Raw genomic sequence first — 20,138 nt, 5'->3', positions numbered from 1 at the left:
AGAGACAGAGACAGAGACAGAGTGAGAGCAGGGGAGGGCAGAGAGAAGGAGACACAGAATCCAAAGCAGGCTCCAGGCTCTGAGCTATCAGCACAGAGCCCGACACGAGGCTGGAACCAAGGAACTGTGAGATCATGATCTGAACCAAAGTCAGGGGTTGACCCACTGAGCCACCCAGGTGCCCCAGATTGGTTTTGGATGTATAAATGCTTCCACTGACTAGAGGTTGGCATTTTGCTTTCATTTTGTGAAAAAGAAATGTGCAAAACCGAGTTTGGCTAGAAACACCAAATTTCATTATCACTAACTTCAAGTTTCTTGATTTGATTACAAATAAGGTGATTCTGCTACAAAATTGGGCTAGTAAGAAATCAGTTAACATTTTATAGATTATAGATTTTAAAAATATGGAAATATAAAATTACTGTAGCTTAACATTTTATATTAAACATATTTGTTTGTTTTATTTTCATGAATGAATGTCACATTATTTCAGATTCTCTGATAATTCCAGGGCTAGAAGGAATCCAGTTCCAATTGTCCTGTTTTCCTGTTACACTCTGAACTAAGGTTTTTGAAGAAACCAGCCAGGGACATCCTTATTTCTATTATCTTCAGGATAAACCAGGATGCCATGGTCAGTGCCAATTCACCTTTCTGGGTTTTAATGCCTCAATCAGCAATCCATCCACTAACCATTAGATCATAAATCCTTAAGAGGGATTTCAGGATCAATAAAGGCACTGAAGCCTAGTTTATGAAAATACTAGTGCTCCTGAAGCAGAAGTTCCTTTCATTTTAAATCATAGCCAGATTAACATATCTCTGATATATAGTAATTAAAATAAGTCAATATTTTCACTTTTTCTAATGTGGCTGGAGTAATGAGGAGTGGAGTTGTATCTGATTTTTTTGTTTGTTTGTTTGGGATTCCACATCTCTAACTTTTGTGGTAATGCAAAACTAATTTCACTGTTTTGTATGTATTCTTATAGTAGTATTGAGATTATTTTATTCCAGTTTGGCCAGATTGGTTATCACAAAGCAGACCTTCCTTACCAGTGCACCAAGGCACGATGAGTTAAAGCCCTGAGAAATACTGATGCACCTGTCCTCAGGGTGGCCTGATAGGGTCTCAGAGAAATTGAAGACCTCAAGTCTGACAACTGTCAGGATAAGCCTCAACTGTTTATTCCAGCATGTCCACAAGTATTATTTCTAAGTGTCATTTTATGAGAAAGGCCAGAAGAGAATGCTACAGAGTGCAGAAAAGTCTTGCCTTCCTTTGTACAATGAATATAGATCTGCAAACATTTGCTAGTTATCCCTCAAATATGAAGTAGACACTTAATATTTGATAGTATATTTGAGATATACCCTTAGGCTTGAGAATCTTCAAATCTGTGAATATTATCATAGTGTATGATGTGCCTTAACATAATACAATCAAATACAACTGAAAAATTAAGCAACTACTTAATGAGTCATAAATGGAGGGTTAAAGCTGGTTATAGAGCTATTGAAATAAATTCAGACTGGAACATCCAATAAAGTGGTATCATAAATCTTCATCTCCTTGTCCTCCCTTAGTTCTATATGGCACAGATTTAGTCAGGCCCCAATTCAACATTTCCCTCTATAATTTGTCCAGGGCCTTTCTCTTTTCTGGCTGATTACCTGATATAATTTTTCAAACTTATATTTTTGTTCATTTGTGTTACCAGAATCAACAGTTGACTTTCTTTTGTATAAATACCTTTGGGGTACCTGGGTGGCTCAGTCAGTTAAGCTTCTGACTTCAGCTCAGGTCATGATCTCACCATTTATGAGTTTGAGCTCTCCATCAGGCTCTCTGCTGTCAGAGTGGGGCCTGCTTTGGATTTTCTATCTCTGTCTCTCCCTGCCCCTCCCCTGCTCACTCCCTCTCTCTCTCAAAACGAAATAAATAAAAATTTAAATATATTTGGTTCATGTAGACACGGTTTTTACCGTGGCATAAGTTACTGCATACGTGTGGTTACTAGGAGCTCTGCTGACATGTGGGTGGCAGGTAGTAGGCAAGACTGCGCATATCAGCATGACTGATTTCCATATAGTATTCTGGAAGGGTGAAACTCAAATCTATGCCTCCACAAATAAAACGTGTCATAGTTCTCCAGACATGCTAAAACAAAATATGCAAGTGTTAAGTTTCCCAAGGTAAATCATCTGCCCAACTGACTTTTCTCTAAGGGTTACGCTTTTCTTTCCCTCCATGTGAAAGCAGAAATACAATCTTTCTTTTTTATTGCCTAGAGATTCAGCTGTTGACGCTATAGGAAGAGGCTATGAGGCTATGTTTATAAAGAGAATTTTTAAACTGTTCTTTTATTATACATGCTACCGAGTTCACTAACGAGGTAATCAAATAAAGTGTCCTCCAGGGGAGAAATGAAAGAACATTCCATATGCCAATCTGTTTATTTCCTTGGCCCACTACTGGTCACACACTACCCTTTGCTGTCTGCAGACATGGTTTGTGTGCAGGTCAAATTACCTTCTATTTTATTATTTCTTCGCCTGGCAGGAGGTAGTACCCCAATTCAGCAACTGGGCTGTTATTAGCTACCACCTTTTTAACACCATCTCTTCAGCCACAATACACAAGACAGGTTTTAACCGATCTTATTGTTTATAGTAGAAAAAGCAATCACCAGAGAAGTTGCACCTCTTTCTTGCAAAATGTGAATAAAAAATGGTCAAAGGATTTCAGATTATTGCTTACTTTACTCATTTTTAAACATTTTTTAATGTTTATTTATTTATTTTTGAGAGAGAGCACGCACACACGTAGGGAAAGGGCAGAAAAAGAGAGAAAGAATCCCAAATGGGCTCCGTGCTGTCAATGCAGAGGCCAACATGGGGCTCAATCTCATGAACCGTGAGATCCTGACCTGAGCCGAAATCCAGAGTCAGACGCTTAACCAACTGAGCCACCTGGGTGCCTCTTGACTCATTTTTCAAAAACAAAAACAACAGCAAAAACAAAAATCTTCAAACAAACGAAAAAATAAGGCTTATCCCCAAGCAGTAGATCTTAAATAAAAGGATATGCTTAAATCAGACCTTAAGGGTTTGGAAAATTTTCCATCATTTATGATGTCAGGTAAGCTGTATCTTTAGACTTCTGTTCACCTGTCCATAGCTCTTCATGGCTTAACTTTAGGGATCCTCTGCCACCAAATACACTCCCATTCCCACTAAGCTAAAGTAGCTAATGATTTATGAAACATCTGTGTGCTAAAGTCCATCAAAGACTTAAAAAATATATCTAGCCCTCAAAAAATCTGCTTAATAAATGAAGCTTTTATTTTCAGTTCTTTTTTACCAGGCAAGGCACAGCAGTGTATACGTACAAAGGGTCCTCTACATATAACAATAATAGCTGCTATTCATGACATAGGCAGTGAATTTGTAATTTTCAAGCACTATTGGCCAGCTTTTTAATAAGCTTCTCAGGTAGGTATTTCTTTCTTAATTTATCAGAGGAGCTGAGAATTTGGAGACCATGATAATACAGCCCTAGTTGTTTCTGTCTCAGAGAGTTGAACAAGAACTGGGATGTAGGTATATTTGGATCCAAAGCCTATGCCCTTTTGTTTCAACCAGGTTTTGTTTCATTTGCCCATTTTAGGTCATTTTTAGAGTCAGGAAATTGGATCTTCCAGAGGTTCACATATCCAATTTAGGAGTTTCTAAAAACAAAACAACTCCATCCTTCTTTTTCTTCCTTTGGTGCTCATCACAAAAACGGATTAGGATTTTCTTTGCCCTGAACAAGATCATCAATTCTCATAACCTAAATGGGTTTTGATCTGTTTCTCCCATCATCTCAGGGGAGGGTATATTGCCAGGGTATCCCTGCCTCTTATGCCGTGAGAGCAATCTCACTGCAATGAGTCATGTCCTGTAACCCAGGCAGTATCTTCCAGGCAGTGATCCCAAACCTGGTATCATTCACTTAAAAATGTTTGTGAACCAACTGTATGGAACAGGAGAAAGGGTTATCTACCAAGTCTGATGCCTTCCTCCTCTTCCTCTTCCATACCTTCCTTAATGTCGAACACAGAACACGTAAGGAGCATTTGCTGCGTGTTAGCCATTGCTAAGTGCTGTGGATGATGGGCACAATCCAACCCAGAATAAATAAAGGTCAGAACTGGTTTAGAGAAAGGACGATGCAGGCCAGAATCCAAAGTTTTCTCGATCCCTACACCATGCCCACATTTGTTCACTAGGGCTTCGATAACAAGAACTACAGATGAGATGGCTTATGCAGAAAATTTATTTTCTCACATTTCTGGAGGCTGGAAGTCCAAGGCCAAGGTATCAGCAGGATGAACGATTTCTCCTGAGATCTCTCTCCTTGATTTGCAAATGGCCACCTTCTGGCCTTGTCTTCACATGGCCTTTACTCTGTGCATACCACCTCTGGTGTCTCTTCCTCTTCTTATAACCACCAGTCTTATTAAATGAGGGCACCACCCTTATGACCTCTTAACCTTGATTCTCTCTTTAGAGGCCCTGTCTCTGAATACATCACATTCAGAGTTGGAGATTCAACATAAATCCTGAGGTAACATAATTCAATCCACAATAATGGCCATTGCATAAATAGCTATCATGTGCAGTGGAAAGAAGTCCAAGAGAGTAAAAAACCATACTTGTGATAGGAGCGTGGATGCTGGAACCAGAGTTTGCCACTTCGCAATCGTGTAAACATTGGTCAAGTTTCTTAACTTCAGTACTTCATTTGTCATCCTCCAAAGCAGGGACAAGAAGAGCACCCACAGCCTGGGTGCCTGGGTGGCTCTGTCAGTGAAGCTTGGGGCTTTGGCTCAGGTTACAGCCTCAAGGTTGGTGAGTTCAAGCCCTGCATCAGGCACTGCACGGACTGTGTGGAGCCTGCTTGGGATGACCTCCCTCTCCCTCTGCTCCCCCCCCCTACTTATGCTCTCTCCTCTCCTCTCAAAATAAATAAATAAACTTAAAAAAAATAAAGAGTAACCACCCCCTAGGTTATTGCCATTTGACATAAGAGTTGGCTATTAGTGGTAGATAATTTTTTTTAATGTTTATTTATTTTTGAGAGAGACTAAGTGGGGGAGGGGTTGAGAGAGAGGGAGACAGAAGCTCTGATGCAGGGCTGGAACCCACAAACCTGGGAATCATGACCTGAGCCAAAGTCCCATTATTAACTGACAGAACCGTCCAGGTGCCCCAAGTAGATGAATGGTTTTAAAGATGATATTACTCCTTTTTCTCCTCTGGATGTAACATCACAGAAATCATGAGAATAAAATTCAAGAGAAAAGATGGGGGAAATAAAATACCTTAACTGAGAAGTATTTTTTTTTTTGGTAATCGTAACAATTTATTCTATATAATAGTAATTGTGAAGCTAGGGCTAGCTAACACAGAGACAGACACTTTAGGTTCTTGAATTTGTATTTTATATTTAATTTTTTTTAATGTTTATTTATTTTTAAGAGAGAGTGAGAGACAGCGTGTGTGAGCAGGGGAGGGGCAGAGAGAGACACAGAATCTGAAGCAGGCTCCAGGCTCTGAGCTTTGAGCACAGAGCCCCAAGGCAGGGCTCTGGGGCTCCAACTCATGAACCCTGAGATCATGACCTGAAAGTCGGATGCTCAATCAAGCCACCCAGGCGCCTCTTAAATTTGTATTTTAATTCTTTTTATTTAAAAAAAATATATTAATGTTTACTTTGTTTTGAGGAGAGAGAGCATGAGCTGGGGAGGAGGAGGAGGGGGAGAGAGAGAGAGAGAGAGAGAGACAGGCAGACAGAATTCTAAGCAGGCTCCAGCCCCTGAGCGGTGAGCACAGAGCCCCACACAGGGCTTGGGGTTCAAACTCCCCTGAACTCACGCACTGCAAGATCATGACCTGAGCTGAAGTCAGAAGCATAACCGGCTGAGCCCCCCAGCACCCCCCCCAACCCCCCCGTATTTTAATTCTCTATTGAGCACCCATGACAGGTTAGAGATTGTTCCAGGCACTTTTTGGAAACAGCAGTGAACACAATGGACGGGAACAGCTATTCTCCCCAAACTTAAATTCTAGAATGGATATAGATCATCTTCCCGTTTCACACGCCCCTCAGGGGTTGGGGAAAATGAGATATATCAAAAAGAGGGGGAAAAGCCAGTCCGTCCACCAGGTCCTACATTAGGTTGGCATTGATCACGTGGCCAAGAACTACACAGGGGCAGTGTTAAATCTGGGTGCTGCGTCGGCTCCCCAAGGGCTGCTCCATCCCAGAGACGCCGCGTTGGGCTTTTCCCTAGTTCCGGCGCCAGAGCCGACGAGTCCGCCCCGCCCGGCAGGGGGAGCCGGGTTCGCCCCGTCGGGCCCGGCAGGCAGCGCGGTCCCGCCACCGCCGACTCTCGGCCGACCGCGGACGGCAAGCGGGCCTCCGGCAGGCACCGCGCGGGTTTCGGGTTTCGAAGCCGCGCAGCGCACACAGGCGCTCGGCGGCAGGTGGCGGCAGGTCTCGGGTCCCCGAGCGGCGGTCGCCTTGAGTGCCAGAGACTTTGGCTTGACGTCTCCTCACCTACGTCACCAGTTTGACAGCCTCGCACCAAATCAGAGGGCGGCGCTCGCCGGGAGTCCCCGGCGTCACCGGGAGCTCCCGCAGATTAGAACTCGCCTCTCCTAGCTCCTCCCCTCAGTCCCATTTAAAGCTCCTACAGGCTTTACCGAAAAATTGAGGGCTCAGTTTCTGCAGCGCCTTCTTCCACTGCAAGATGGTAAGTGAGGACCTGGGGTTTAGGTAATATGCTGGGGAAACCTGGGGGCTCTGAGAGCTAGTAGGCTTTGCATTTAGAATTTCTTCCACCTTGGATGCAAGATTTCTCTGCTACCTGCCCATTAAAAGGGGTGTTCTCTGCTGCCCCATCTGCTTCTCCCCTATCTTCTTCCCTCTCTCTGCTCCCTCAGTCTCTCATTCCCCATCTCTCTCATCCTTTTACCTTCTTGTATTATTTCTACTATCTGTACTTTCTCCCAACTTTCTTCCCCCCGCCCCCCGTCCCCGCACCTGCACTCACTTTTCATTCTACCTCTTCCTGTAGATTATGCACATATTTGCAGACATTTGGATTTGAGCTAGTCCAAGGGTATTTGAGGTTTGTTTTCTTCTCAGGTGTCAATTGCATAATAGTTCAACTCTGATTCCAATAATAACCTCAGGGAAAGAGCCTACAAACATGCTTTTAGAATAAAAGAAAATAGTGCTTGATAAACTTTTGGCTGAATTTCTTTGGTCTGCGCTGCCCAAGCTGGATTTGCCCAAAAGATTGGACTTTTTCAGAACTTAACTTACTGAGGATATTAACAAATTGTGACTTAATTAGCTTAATTCTCTCTCTCTCTCTCTCTCTCTCTCTCTCTCTCTCTCTCCTTTTCCTTCTTCTTATTTGTTTTCTCGCTGTTTATGTTATGCCCAAAAAGTCCTCAAGTCAACAAAAGACTTGTAGTGGTCAAAAAGAGTTTGTCCAAAGCTGGACTCTGCTGAAATGAATGGCTTTTACCTGATTAAACATTGACAAATAATTAAGAATGAGCTGTTGTACAAATTAACCCAGGAAGGCTGCATACCTGCCCCTGCTTGGACATTTGGAAAGACTGTGTGTTTGAAGTTTGAGGAGTCGGGGGCAGGAGGGTGTTCGCTGGCTCAGAACACAGTGGAGAATACATGCCAGGCAGTTAGTAGTGGCAAGATAACTTTGGAAGGGCACTGAGACCTAGTGCTGGAGAGATCTAGAGCCTGCTGCCTCTGCTGACTAACGTATTTCAGCTTTAATGATATGTTTACTTGGAGTGACTATAGGTACTGGTGCTTGGAGTTAGGAGCAAAATGTATGTAGTTATCTCTGGAATGTATCTATATGTCTATACATCCGTCTCAAATGGTTTAGACCACTATAGGATCCAGCAGCATTTAAAGCCAGGGAAAGGAGGAAGGAAGGGATGGAGCAGGTGTGTAATTCAGAAACTGAGAAGCAAAGATAAGGAGGTTTCCTTATATGTCATGTTCAGTCCTTTTCAGCCTTAGCATTCTGGGCTCTTTGTCTTTTAACGTTATTAGAAATATAATTAAGGTATTGCTAGAAAGAGCCAAATAGTCCGTATATCTTTCAATCATTAAGTAGAATTCCTTTTACTTAGATCCTGGATAGCCTGTTAGATGACTGAGTCATGGCAACAGCAAATACTCTTGGATATTTACAAATTTGGTCCATCCAATACTAGCCTGTTCTTTGCTGAGAGAGCCTAAGGAAACTACTGGGTAAACCCAAGGAGCTGATTCCCTGTTAGTAATTATATTTTGACCACTTGAATTTATCTGGGATCTATGCTTAACACCTGTACTGTTTTTGATTCATTGCATGTAATTTGTGCCTCTTTCTCCCACCCTTATCCCCCTCCAAATCCCAATCATTCCATCTCCTGGGACCCTCCCCACCCCCACCCTGATCCCTCATACTGAATTTCACAGAACACTGTTCTGCCTTGCCAAGACCAGTACTTTGTAGGAGGCCAGAGCTATAATTGCCCGTATTCCACTACAACGTCAGAATCTAGTGTTGACGTTTCCACGGAGACTTGGGTCTCTTTCTGGGCTGCTGGTCTCCTGGACAACAGAGAGCCCCAACAAGCACCACAGGCGCAGGGTAAGTTCTGCTCTTCTGCTTTCCCGGTAGGTCTGAAGCCCTTTTCCAGCACCCATAGTTGCAAAGCATCATGGGCTAGAACTCTGTAGAAGAAGAAATGGTATGGGAAGTTGAGGAAAGCACAAAGACTCCTGCATTTCACACCCTAAATAACCTGATTTTCTGTACTGTCATATATTGAAAATGAGATTCTTCCCCTTGCCCACTGGACAAGATATATTTCTCCCCACACTTTATAGTTTTTGGAGATTTCCAACCCACTGAGGGAATTTGGTTTTGGGTCAATAAACAATATTAGTGAGACGCTTTTGTAGTCAAGATACCAGTTGGAGCATTTCTTTTGGAATTCAGGAAAGTTTCCCTGGGTATAAGAGAGAGATGAGAAAAAAATACTAATATACCCTTTTATTTCATAAGGAAGTCCTATGAACATTGTCTTTTTTTTTTGTATCCATACCATGTTTATTTTTAAAAAGTTTATTTAGAAAGGAAAGCCAAATCAGAACAACAGTTATCTTTCAAAATGATTTATCTCAGTACTCTTTCCTCTTTCTCTAAAATGAATAGCTATTCTTTTTCTTTCTTTTTTTTTTTTACAAAGCTCTTGACCAAATTTATTTATTTTTTGGTTTGTTTTTCTTTTTAACTGGATCATGGTTTTGTTTCTTGTTTGTTTTTTTTTTCAAATTTTTACTTAAATTCTATTTAATTAACATATAGTGTAATATTGTTTTCAAGAGTAGAATTTAGTGATTCATCACTTACATATAACACCCAGTGCTCCCAGCAAGTGCCCTCCTATTCAGGAGGCCCATCACCCATTTAGCCCATCCCCCACCCACCTCCCTCCGTCAACCTTCAGTTTGTTCTCTATCTGTCCTCTTAGAGTTGAATAGTACCTTGTTAGTGGGGGGAAAAATGATTCCTTTTTGCTCAAAGAAGACTTCAATTTTGGAGGGAAAGATAACATTGATAGAAAATCATGTATTAATTTTCACTGGGGGCTGAGTAAATAGTTCTCATAAATATTAAAGGAATTTCTTTATTAGCAATCTGGTTTCTAGAAAAACTTGTAGACACTTCACCATTAAATATATGTACTCCTGCTTCTGTCATATTATTTTTTTTTGAATTTCAGAAAAAAACAAACAAAAACCCCCAAAATAATGAAACACACTTATATTTCAGGAAGGGAGTTGTTCAGTGTTGTCTTTCTACCACAAGCAACAGAGAAGACAGAATGCCCAAGAATATAAAACCAAACTGTATACAACTTTATTCCTGTCTCCTTACTCATCATTTTACTTAAGTTGAAAATATTTCAGGAATATTTCAGTTTCCGTAGAGATGAGCAAGAGTTAAAACTGTACTAGATGAGGAAAATAAAACAAAAATAAACCTATAGCATGCATAAGCATAGTTTTTACTGATAGGTATAGTTTGCTATCAAATATGAAAAAAAACTTCTTTACAAAAGCATAAGAAACATACGAATGATGACATTTGAAATACATGAATTCAGGGTACAGTTTTGAGATTTGCATCAAGGTCTTCAGAGAAGCAAGATCCAAATTATTTTCAAGTAGAAAGTGATACCACATATAATTCTGAATATGTACTCTCCATCAGCTTTAATGGATAAGCAAACAGGCCAAGATTTTCATAGTTGGGGAAAAATGACACCATCAAAAGTAGGAGTTGATTTTAGAGGCAAACACTATGTTATCAAACGCTAAACCTTAGAAAATAAGATCAAAACTTGGAAAACATAGTGGAGTTGCAATGTTATGCCTAGCAGGGGAAGGATCAATAAATATTTGAGTGAATTCATAATGCAGATGGGATGGTTTTTATAAGCTTAGCCAGCAGGAGTTTATATATTAGGAAGAAATGTAACCTCTTAGCTCTTCAAAATTCATCCCTTTAGCCATTTTGGCAGATAGTCTATAAATATTTGTCTTTCATAGCATGTTTATCCCTTCTGGAAGCTTTAAATGTTTTGTTTCCTATAAGGAGGCAATAGCTATTTTTAGAAAGGTAATTGGATCCATTAAACTGTCTGAAATCCCTCCATGAGCTCTGCATTACACAAAAACCCCAAGTGTGTTTTCTCAGTTATCCATTTGGTATTTTCACATAGAATCATCCAGTGACTCCAATTTCCCTGTTCCTAACTCATGTTCGTGGGAAGAGGCTCAGCTTTCCTCTCAGCTCTACAGAAACAAGCAGGTATGTATAACCAGGCAGACATGTTCCATGCAAATGCAGTCCATTCTTTTTTTTTTTTTTTTACTTTTATTTTATTCTTAAACTTATTTGAGTATAGTTGACTCTCAATGTTACATTAGTTTCAGGTGTACAACGTAGTGATTTGACTTCTCTATACATTATGCTGTGTTCACCACAAGGGTGGCTACCATCTGTCACCATACAGATATACTGCTGTCACACGACTACAATATCATTAACTGTATTCCCCATGTTGTGCCGTTTATCCCCATGACTAATGCATGCCATAACTAGAAACCTTTATCTGCCTCTACTCTTCACCCATGTTGCCCTTCCCCCATCCCCTTCTCTCTGACAGAGAATACAGTTTATGCTCTGTATTTATAGGATTCTGCCTTCTATTTGCTTATTCATTTTGCTTTTTAGATTCCACATATGAGTGAATTAATATGGTATTTGTCTTTCTCAGTCTGACTCATTTCACTTAGCATGTAGTTTGTTCTTAACATCACCCCTTAATGTTACTTTGCTTCTTTTCCCTTGTTAAATTCATATGTTGACTTGCAATTTAGAACCACAGTGAGTAAATGTCCACAGAGGTGGACAGGAAGATAGGTGATCAATGTCACAGGGAAGAAAACAAAAACAACAAATTCAACAAGAACAATCAAAACCCTCTAGGGGGCCCTATAGTCAGGACCTGACTGCATACATTTTAGTCCTATGACCTCTTGAATCCTCTTTTTCCATACCTATGGAATTGAAATATTTATATTGCCTTCCTCAGATGGCTGCTTGAAAGACCAAATGGTATATTGAGTGTGATAGTATTTTTAAAGCATACACATAGCTCATCACTTGGAGAGGGATGATGATTACAAAGTTTTTGCAAAGATTGCTTCATTGATCACGTTTTATTTGTTGTTGTTCCTGAGAGAATAATTTGATCTAGTGGATATACAAACAGACCAATCTGAGGATGAAGGAAGCCAGCCCCCCTTGTTTTTCTTCTTTTCTTAATGTGCAAGGAAGGAGTCCAGCGAAACCTTTCTAAATCCTTTTTTCTATATTTAAACAGTTGCACGCAGCTCATTTTCCTACATACCTTCCCGATTCCCTTGCGGTTGCAATCTTAAAAGTCATATAATCTCTTCAAACACTTTGCAATGAATAAGAAGTTCAGAGCACAAAACTGAACAATCAGGTGGTAGGTGGGTGTAGATTGAATTTAGGCGTTAGAGGACAAGGGCTCCCGGAGGTTGAGTTTGTAAAACAAATAGAATAATGATCAAGTTTAAGCAGGTTAAGGATCAGTGGCATTATTATAAGGTTACAAAGTCAATATAGTAGAGCAGCCTTCACCATTGTATGCTTTTTTGCAGCTCCAAGATACTCTGGTGCAGAAGGAAGAAGAACTTGCAAGGTTACACGAAGAGAATAATCACCTTAGACAATACCTGAATTCTGCTTTGGTTAAATGTCTTGAAGAAAAGGCCAAGGTATGTAACTATCCCTTTTATAAAAACACAGCAGTGATTTGAGAATGGAGGTAATTTGGGTAAAACTGCTTAATTAATTGTAGAAGGTGTACTGAACAGCATGGCTTCAAAGGCATTTCTGGGTTAGATGGAGTTTTCTGAAAGGAAATATAGCACTTTCACAAGAATTTTTATGTATCATATCTTAGAAGTATCTAGAGTGCAGATGTTAGCCATGTGTTACAGCAAAGGTTGCTTAAGAATCAAGCCAGTCAAAGGAATTGCTAAGACAACAGAGGTTAATCAAAAGACAGAGAGCTAAATGGATGGAACACTGCAGTGGGAATCAGATCCGAAAGACACTCAGTTCTTCTTATCATCAGATTGACTTTCGGTAAATCGCTCTCTCACTTAGCCTCAGTTATGTTCATCTGGATATACATGGCCTAAAAGATCGTTGAACATCTCCTCAGCTCTAAACTGTTATGAATATGGGTGGAGCCCAGATTTCTTGAGTGGCAGTTATAGATCACCAATTATGTTATCTTTTAATGAATCGTTTTTCTTATACTCTTAAATGAGTTAGACTATTTCTAACTCAAGGACTTATAGCCTGTCCACAGTCTCTTCCTGTTCTTCTTCCTTTCTCTGGGTTTTATATTTCTGTTATCTTTTTGTCATTTTGTTACAATTATTGCTTCTGTCATCAATCTTTTCCTTGCTTCTAGACAAGCTACGTTATTTGATATTATTTAATTTAAATTGATTATGCTTCTTGCCATTTTTACTGAACATAAAAGTTCAGAGAAGAAAAGATACCATATCTGACTCCTTTACAATCCAGTTAGCTTTGTTAAAAAAGGGAGCACATCTCACAGTTATTAGCTTGGGCTCCTTAGTCCAGCCACCATTTTGTAAAACAAAGGACATTTATTAAATTAGTAAATGGTATAGATTAGGCAGGTTTTTTTCTCTCTGTTTCCCAATTGTCCAAGATGTAGAATAATACATATCACACGAAAGTGTTATGAAAGTTAATGGAACAAGAAGAAGCAGTGTTAGTTACTGTTTTCAATCAGTTGCTCTGTCTAGAATCACATGGCTTCGATTTAATCTAGGCCGCATGATCCTTAACAAGTCACTAATATGCCTGTGCCTCAGTTTCCTCGCTAAGGAAGATTTTAACAGTACCCATATAAAATGACATTATGCATGTAGCCAGTGTTCAATACATGATAGTTGCTATTATTGTCATTATTATAATAATTACTTTCCTGAATTGAAAATTTAAAGACATTATTTTTTCTTTCAACTTTTAAATGATTAGTAAAAAACATGAATTGTAGTTTCCAGGTAGTAACTTGTCATTATAGATTTTAAGTTGGAAACAGAAGTTAATTCAATCACTTTTGTGTGTGTGTGTGTGTGTGTGTGTGTGTGTGTGTGTGAGAGAGAGAGAGAGAGACAGAGACAGAGACAGAGACAAAGAGAGAATAGAATATTAATCATATTTTCTAAGGAGTTAAAGTGACTAGTTAATATTTGAAGGAGTTTTAATTAGACAACAGTAAGGAAAATGATCTTGGTTGACTATCTGACTGTATATTTTCAAATGCTACTTTCCTAGAAATTACTGTCATCAGATGAGTTTTCCAAAGCATGTGGAAAATTCAGAAAGGGAAAGAGGAAACCCAAAGAGCAAAGATATTTTCCTCCTGAGATCCCCCATCACAAAAATGCCAAGAGAAACCTCTCCGGTGAATTTGCTAACTGTGAAGAACAACCTGGGCCCCCTGTGGATCCCTGGGTTCTTCAAACACTTGGATTAAAAGACCTCAATACCATTGATGACACTTTATCAGCTAACTACAGTGCCCTCTCCTCTCATCCCAGAAGAATTGCCAGCACATTTCCCCAGTTTCCGGATGATGCAGTCAATTATGAAAATATCCCCAGGGAGGGTCTGCCAATTGACTATGGAAGTGACCAAACAACCCCCTCACATAGCACTGCCAGGCATGGGGAAGATTTTCACTTACTTTCTCAACTTTCAAATGTGCCAGGAGGGCTGCAAACTCCTCCTTACTATACTTCTGATGTGTCTCCCAATAAGACAGAGATGGCCTTTTCCACATCCCTGAGCCCTCACTGTAATGTGAAAACTCATTCCTTCCACCAGGGACAAGCCTTTGTTTGTCGAGATGAGGAGGGAGGCTGGAAGTTCACTTGGGTCCCTAAGCAGTCTTAGTGACCCCTGCTCTAACACAAAAGACTGCCATCAACTCTGTTTACGAAGACCTCTCTTGCACTTGAACCTGACTATTTGGAATACGGAAGCTATTGCCCAGACTGTCTCCTGCCACTTTAAATGTCAATCTCAGTTATCCACTTAAATCTGCAAAGAACAGCTTCCAAGAATCCATGATGAAACATGCCTACTCTTTTTTCACCTAAATTTGACTTGTTTACATAGCAACACCTGCTGTTGACTTCCTCCCTTTGCCCCGTACTTGAAAAGGTATTTTCCAATTGCCTGAATACTTCTATGAGGCCTGCATATGCTCTTTCAATTATAACAAGTCTAACAGCTTTTCTCCCTTCATCAAGCAGTTTAAATGTTCATAGCCTCCACCCTCTCACTTTCGTCCCTCTCCTGCTCCTCTTTATTTCTGAAAACTGCCTCTAGAGTGAATGCTATCATTGCTCCAAGTGCCTGTTACTGAGTGTTCAGTTAGCTGGGGTAGGGTAGAAAGAAGTGTCTTCGCCCATCATCATTCCCGAAGACATAATGTAGATGTGAGCAGTGTTATATGTAGTACAGTTCAGTAAGTTGAGTGTCCTGTGCTAGAGTTGATAAAGAGGCTCTTCAAAGAGCTATAACTCTACTGAATAGGAAATACCACTGATAAATTAAAAGATTTAAGAGAATTAAAATTACTTCAAAATGTGCCACGGTACATCAGCTTCTAGAGGCACCTGGCATTGCCTCTTTAACCAACCATCCTAATTGCCTAGATGCTGTCAAACTTCTATTCCTGGAAGTATTTTCATTCATCATTTTTTTACTCATTGGTCCATTCAAAATGATTGTAGAATACCTACCATGTACCAGGCACTGTGCTATGCATGGTGATAAAATGTGAGCAAGTTAGACCTTGTGGCCACCCTCATACGACTTACAGCCACTTTTCTGCTGTGACCTTGAGAAACTTACTTCCCAAGTGTGATGATTCAGTTTTCCTGGCTGCATAATACAGAAGCTGGATGAGATAATCACTAACATTCTCTAAATCGAGGCTGGGTCCATCAGTTTTACACCAACACGGCCATCCTAACTCACTACTCTGTTCAATTTTGATAGATGCTATACATATATTGGGTGAGCCTTACATACAATTTTTTAAAATGTGAATCATTTGTAGTTCATACAAGAAACCATTGCTCTGATCACAGTATTCCTTTTCTGGTATGAGCCCATTTTGCAGGTTAATTCAGTCTCTGTGAGAGTAACTTGCTCTAACAAATAGAAACATTATTTTTTTAAATAAGTGTGCATAAATTTAATGTAAATTTTGATGTCAAAGATTTCTCTCTTTCTAAATAAAAAAAATAAATTCTTAGTGCTAATGCTAGTTCTCCTCAAGCTCTCTATCCTTCCCAGAATAATTTACAATCAGAGATGCGCACCTATGTTTTTTGGAGAAAACTACAGTTAGTGATAAAATTCACCACCTTGAACCTCTTTCCTGTTTTTCTGTTTTCACCTCTCAGTGTGTGAGAACATGAGTGTGCCCTTTGGAATTCTTTGTAACTGAGACACGACTTTTGTTGTTGTTTGGTTCTTGGTGTGTTTTTGTGGTTGTGAGCAAGTAATCTATTTTATTAAGTTTTGTTACCACATTGTATTCTTTATAATCCATGAAGGAGAATCTAAGATACTAACTGATGTTATTCTCCAGAGTATTTTCATGACTTAGGAAGACATAGAACACATTCTATTTTCTAAACACAAAACAAAATAAAACAAAAACAAAGAAGTGCCTTACACTGCAGTATCGGTGCCCCTGGTGGGTAAAACTTATCTTTTTAAAATAACAAATTTAATAATTAAAATTAAAGAATTAAAATTGATTATAGTTTGATACACTAGGAATCAAGAAAGCAACATAACTACTTTAAAAGTCTAAGTGATCAAGCTCTAAAACAAAATTGATCAGTCAACAAGTATTCATTTTGCACTTTTGTGTGCCGTATCATGGTCATGTACCATGAGTAAACACCCAGGCTTAGAAGGATACGTTTGAACGGTAAAACAGAGCCTCATAAAATGTAATAGTTTAAAATGAAACTTGGTCCTTGCCTGGCTTAAAGATATTACAGCACTCTTGTGATAAATTATGGTAACTTTCTCTGGCTTATTCCATGGATGAAAGAGTTGCCACATCTTGTGACCATACCTACAGACATTTGATATTTAATTGCATTATGTATAAAAAAAATATTTTGTTGATGTTTGAGAAACTGGAAATTTCTCTCACCTGAGTATATGTTCTAACTTCTAAAGTTTTACCATAGTACTTCAGTAAACCACAGTTAAAATTTTATTAATGTAAAGTGAGAAATAAAAATTAAATACTTTTGTGATTGTGATAAATATCTTTATATTGTGTAGAACATTTTCTAGTAATGGGTTTTCTTCTCCTAGGTTTTAACCATAATCCTATTTATTGATTTGTACCTCTTTTATATGATGTATATGGCCAGACCAATCTTCAGCATTTAGGGTTTAACCGTTCTTTTCCTTATCCAGGATACATTAATGAGGCTTTCAGGTGTTAAGTGGCCTTGAGTCAAGTGCTTTGTAGACACAGCAACATAACCTCCCATAAATACTAGCTAGCATCCAGCATCAATTTTAAAATTTTGATGACATTTCCTATGTTCTCTGATCATCTGAAAATAAATCCTACCTAAATTCACTAATATCTGGAAAATAAGGGCATTTGGAAAGCTTCAGTTATGCAGGTGACATATAATGAATGAGATTAATTTAAAAGACTGCAGTGATGATAAACTATAATCTTGAAAAAATGGAAAAATGTGAATCAATGTAAAAAAGTTGCTGTATTTTCTCTATTTCAAAAAAACAATTTTTCAATGTGACAGATGAATTCAATAACCAGCCTACATCACAGGTTCAAAGGAAAAAGTATAGAATTTAGACATCTGGTGATGATTTTTTGTAAGTTTACGTCTTGTCTATAAAGTCAGAATACACAATTTTACATTTGTTTCAGTTAACCAAAAGATTCGTGTGCGCAAATATTAGATGCATCATTTTTTCTTTATTTTTCACAAAACCAAATAAAATTGGTTTACAACCTACACATGCACAGTGTAAGTATATTTCTTAACATATTTGTTGTATTTTTATCTATATTTTTTTGTTACGTGAACATCATCAGACATCCAGTTATAATTCTTATGTTGGATAGTCTATAAATGTAAAATATAATTTAACAATTAATATTTTAAATGACTTTGATTTGTTTGTGATTGAAAATATTTCTAATTATATGTGAGTCAATTTTGTAATGAATTCATGTCTAATAAATAAATAAATGGCAAAAGCTTAATCCTACTTTTGTCCCTTATTTTAAAAATGTGCTTCAATGAATTGAGCAATAGACTAAGAAAAAGTTTTCAGGTCTCATTTCTGCAATAAATATTATGGTATAGAAAGGATATGTATATTAATTTTCAAAAAGTGTTAAGATTAATAATTAAGGTACGTATTCAATACATAATAGCCTGTGTCCAGCTCTATAGAAGATAAAGGATTGAAATATGTGCTCCAAGTTACTTGCCTATAAATGAGAGAAACATAAATATGCTTATTCAAACAAGCGAATAATTAGCTCTCATAATTGAAAAGTTTGTGTTTCAGCTATAGCTGGATCTAGGTGCCCAAGGAATATTGTCAGGAATGTGGTTTGGAATCTAAAAGAGGACCGATGACTAGGAATGGATTCTATAAGGGTATTGAGACAGTACCTTGCCACACAAAAGCATGACCAAAACCAGGATGGGATAGGCAATGTAAATTTAAAAAGCAAGCTATATCCCATAATTTGTTCTCTAGTTTTGTGACATTCTCCTTGTCCTTCACATTGTAATTCCCCAAAATAAATAAAGCTTCAGTTCGATGTTCTAGTTACAGAGTCTACATTTGAAAACCTTGGCCAGATTTTCCCTAAGTGAACTAGATAGGGCCTATATCCCTAAGGGGAAGATTAATATCAAGAGAAAACGGTTTGAGACTTGTATAGCAGGGCAAGAACCGATTGCTACAGGGAGATTCTCCTATTACCAGTCATGGATAACCTGGATTTTATTTAGTTTACTTACAGGGATATTTGATTTATTTTTCATTGGAGAAAACTATACCTAAAACTCACTTTTGTTTTTAATGTATTTTTTTTTTACTGGATCATATTGTAGTTTTATTTTTATTTTTTTGAGGAACCCCATACTGCTTTCCATAGTGGTTGTACCAGTTTACATTCCACCAACAGTACAAAGGTTTCTTCTTCTCTGTATCCTCACCAGCATTTGTTATCTCTAGTCTTCTTGATAAACAGGTATGATGTGATCTCATTGTGGTTTTGATTTGCATTTCCTTTATGATGATTAATTATGTTGAACACCTTTTTATGTACCTGTTGTCCATTTGTAGGTCTTTGAATAAATGTTTATTTCAGTCTTTTGCCTATTTAAAATTTTTTTTAATATTTATTTATTTTATTTATTTTTTTTAATATATGAAATTTATTGTCAAATTGGTTTCCATACAGAAAATTAAAAATAGACCTACCCTATGACCCAGCAATAGCACTGCTAGGAATTTATCCAAGGGATACAGGAGTACTGATGCATAGGGGCACTTGTACCCCAATGTTTATAGCAGCACTCTCAACAATAGCCAAATTATGGAAAGAGCCTAAATGTCCATCAACTGATGAATGGATAAAGAAATTGTGGTTTATATACACAATGGAATACTACGTGGCAATGAGAAAGAATGAAATATGGCCTTTTGTAGCAACGTGGATGGAACTGGAGAGTGTGATGCTAACTGAAATAAGCCATACAGAGAAAGACAGATACCATATGGTTTCACTCTTATGTGGACCCTGTTTTTAATTTATTAATTTAAATTCAAGTTGGTTAACATACAGTGTAGTCTTAGCTTCAGAAGTAGAGCCCAGTGATTCATTACTTACATGTAACATCCAGTGCTCATCATAACAAATGCCCGCCTTAATGCCCATCACCCATTTAGCCCATCTCCCACCCACCTCCCTCCAGAAACCCTCAGTTTCTTTTCTGTAAGAGTCTCTTATGGTTTCCCTCCCTCTCTGTTTTTATCTCATTTTTCCTTCCCTTCCCCTATGTTCATCTGTTGTGTTTCTTAAATTCCACATAAGAGTGAAATCATGACATTTTTCTTTCTTTGACTGACTTATTTCACTTAGCATAATACTCTAGTTCCATCCACATTGTTACAAATGGCAAGATTTCATTCTTTTTGATTGCCAAGTAATATTCCATTGTATATGTGTATATATATATACACACACACACAATGGAATATATATGTGTGTATATATAAGTATATACACATACAACATCTTCTTTA

The 20,138-nt window shown here is 38.4% G+C and overlaps 1 protein-coding gene across 1 annotated transcript; it reads left to right on the top strand.

Moving 5' to 3' along the window:
• Nucleotides 1–6,701: 6,701 nt before the first annotated feature.
• Nucleotides 6,702–17,883, top strand: GMNC (geminin coiled-coil domain containing). Its single transcript, XM_058730841.1, has 5 exons — nt 6,702–6,806; nt 8,558–8,732; nt 10,873–10,961; nt 12,344–12,460; nt 14,067–17,883. Exons 1-5 carry the CDS (start codon nt 6,804–6,806, stop codon nt 14,685–14,687), a joined length of 1,005 nt encoding a protein of 334 aa, XP_058586824.1. The 5' UTR covers nt 6,702–6,803; the 3' UTR covers nt 14,688–17,883.
• The last annotated feature ends 2,255 nt before the right edge of the window (nt 17,884–20,138 follow it).

The sequence above is a fragment of the Neofelis nebulosa genome, chromosome 5 (assembly GCF_028018385.1).
Source record: "Neofelis nebulosa isolate mNeoNeb1 chromosome 5, mNeoNeb1.pri, whole genome shotgun sequence".
In the NCBI taxonomy this organism is placed as follows: domain Eukaryota; kingdom Metazoa; phylum Chordata; class Mammalia; order Carnivora; family Felidae; genus Neofelis; species Neofelis nebulosa.
The sequence above is the reverse complement of the archived record's forward strand: the minus strand, read 5'-3'. Positions and strand labels throughout refer to the sequence as shown.

Coding starts and splice junctions, on each gene's coding strand:
- GMNC (XM_058730841.1), top strand. Junction 10,962..12,343: donor AGCTCTACAGAAACAAGCAG/GTATGTATAACC, acceptor GCTTTTTTGCAG/CTCCAAGATACTCTGGTGCA. Junction 12,461..14,066: donor GTCTTGAAGAAAAGGCCAAG/GTATGTAACTAT, acceptor CTACTTTCCTAG/AAATTACTGTCATCAGATGA.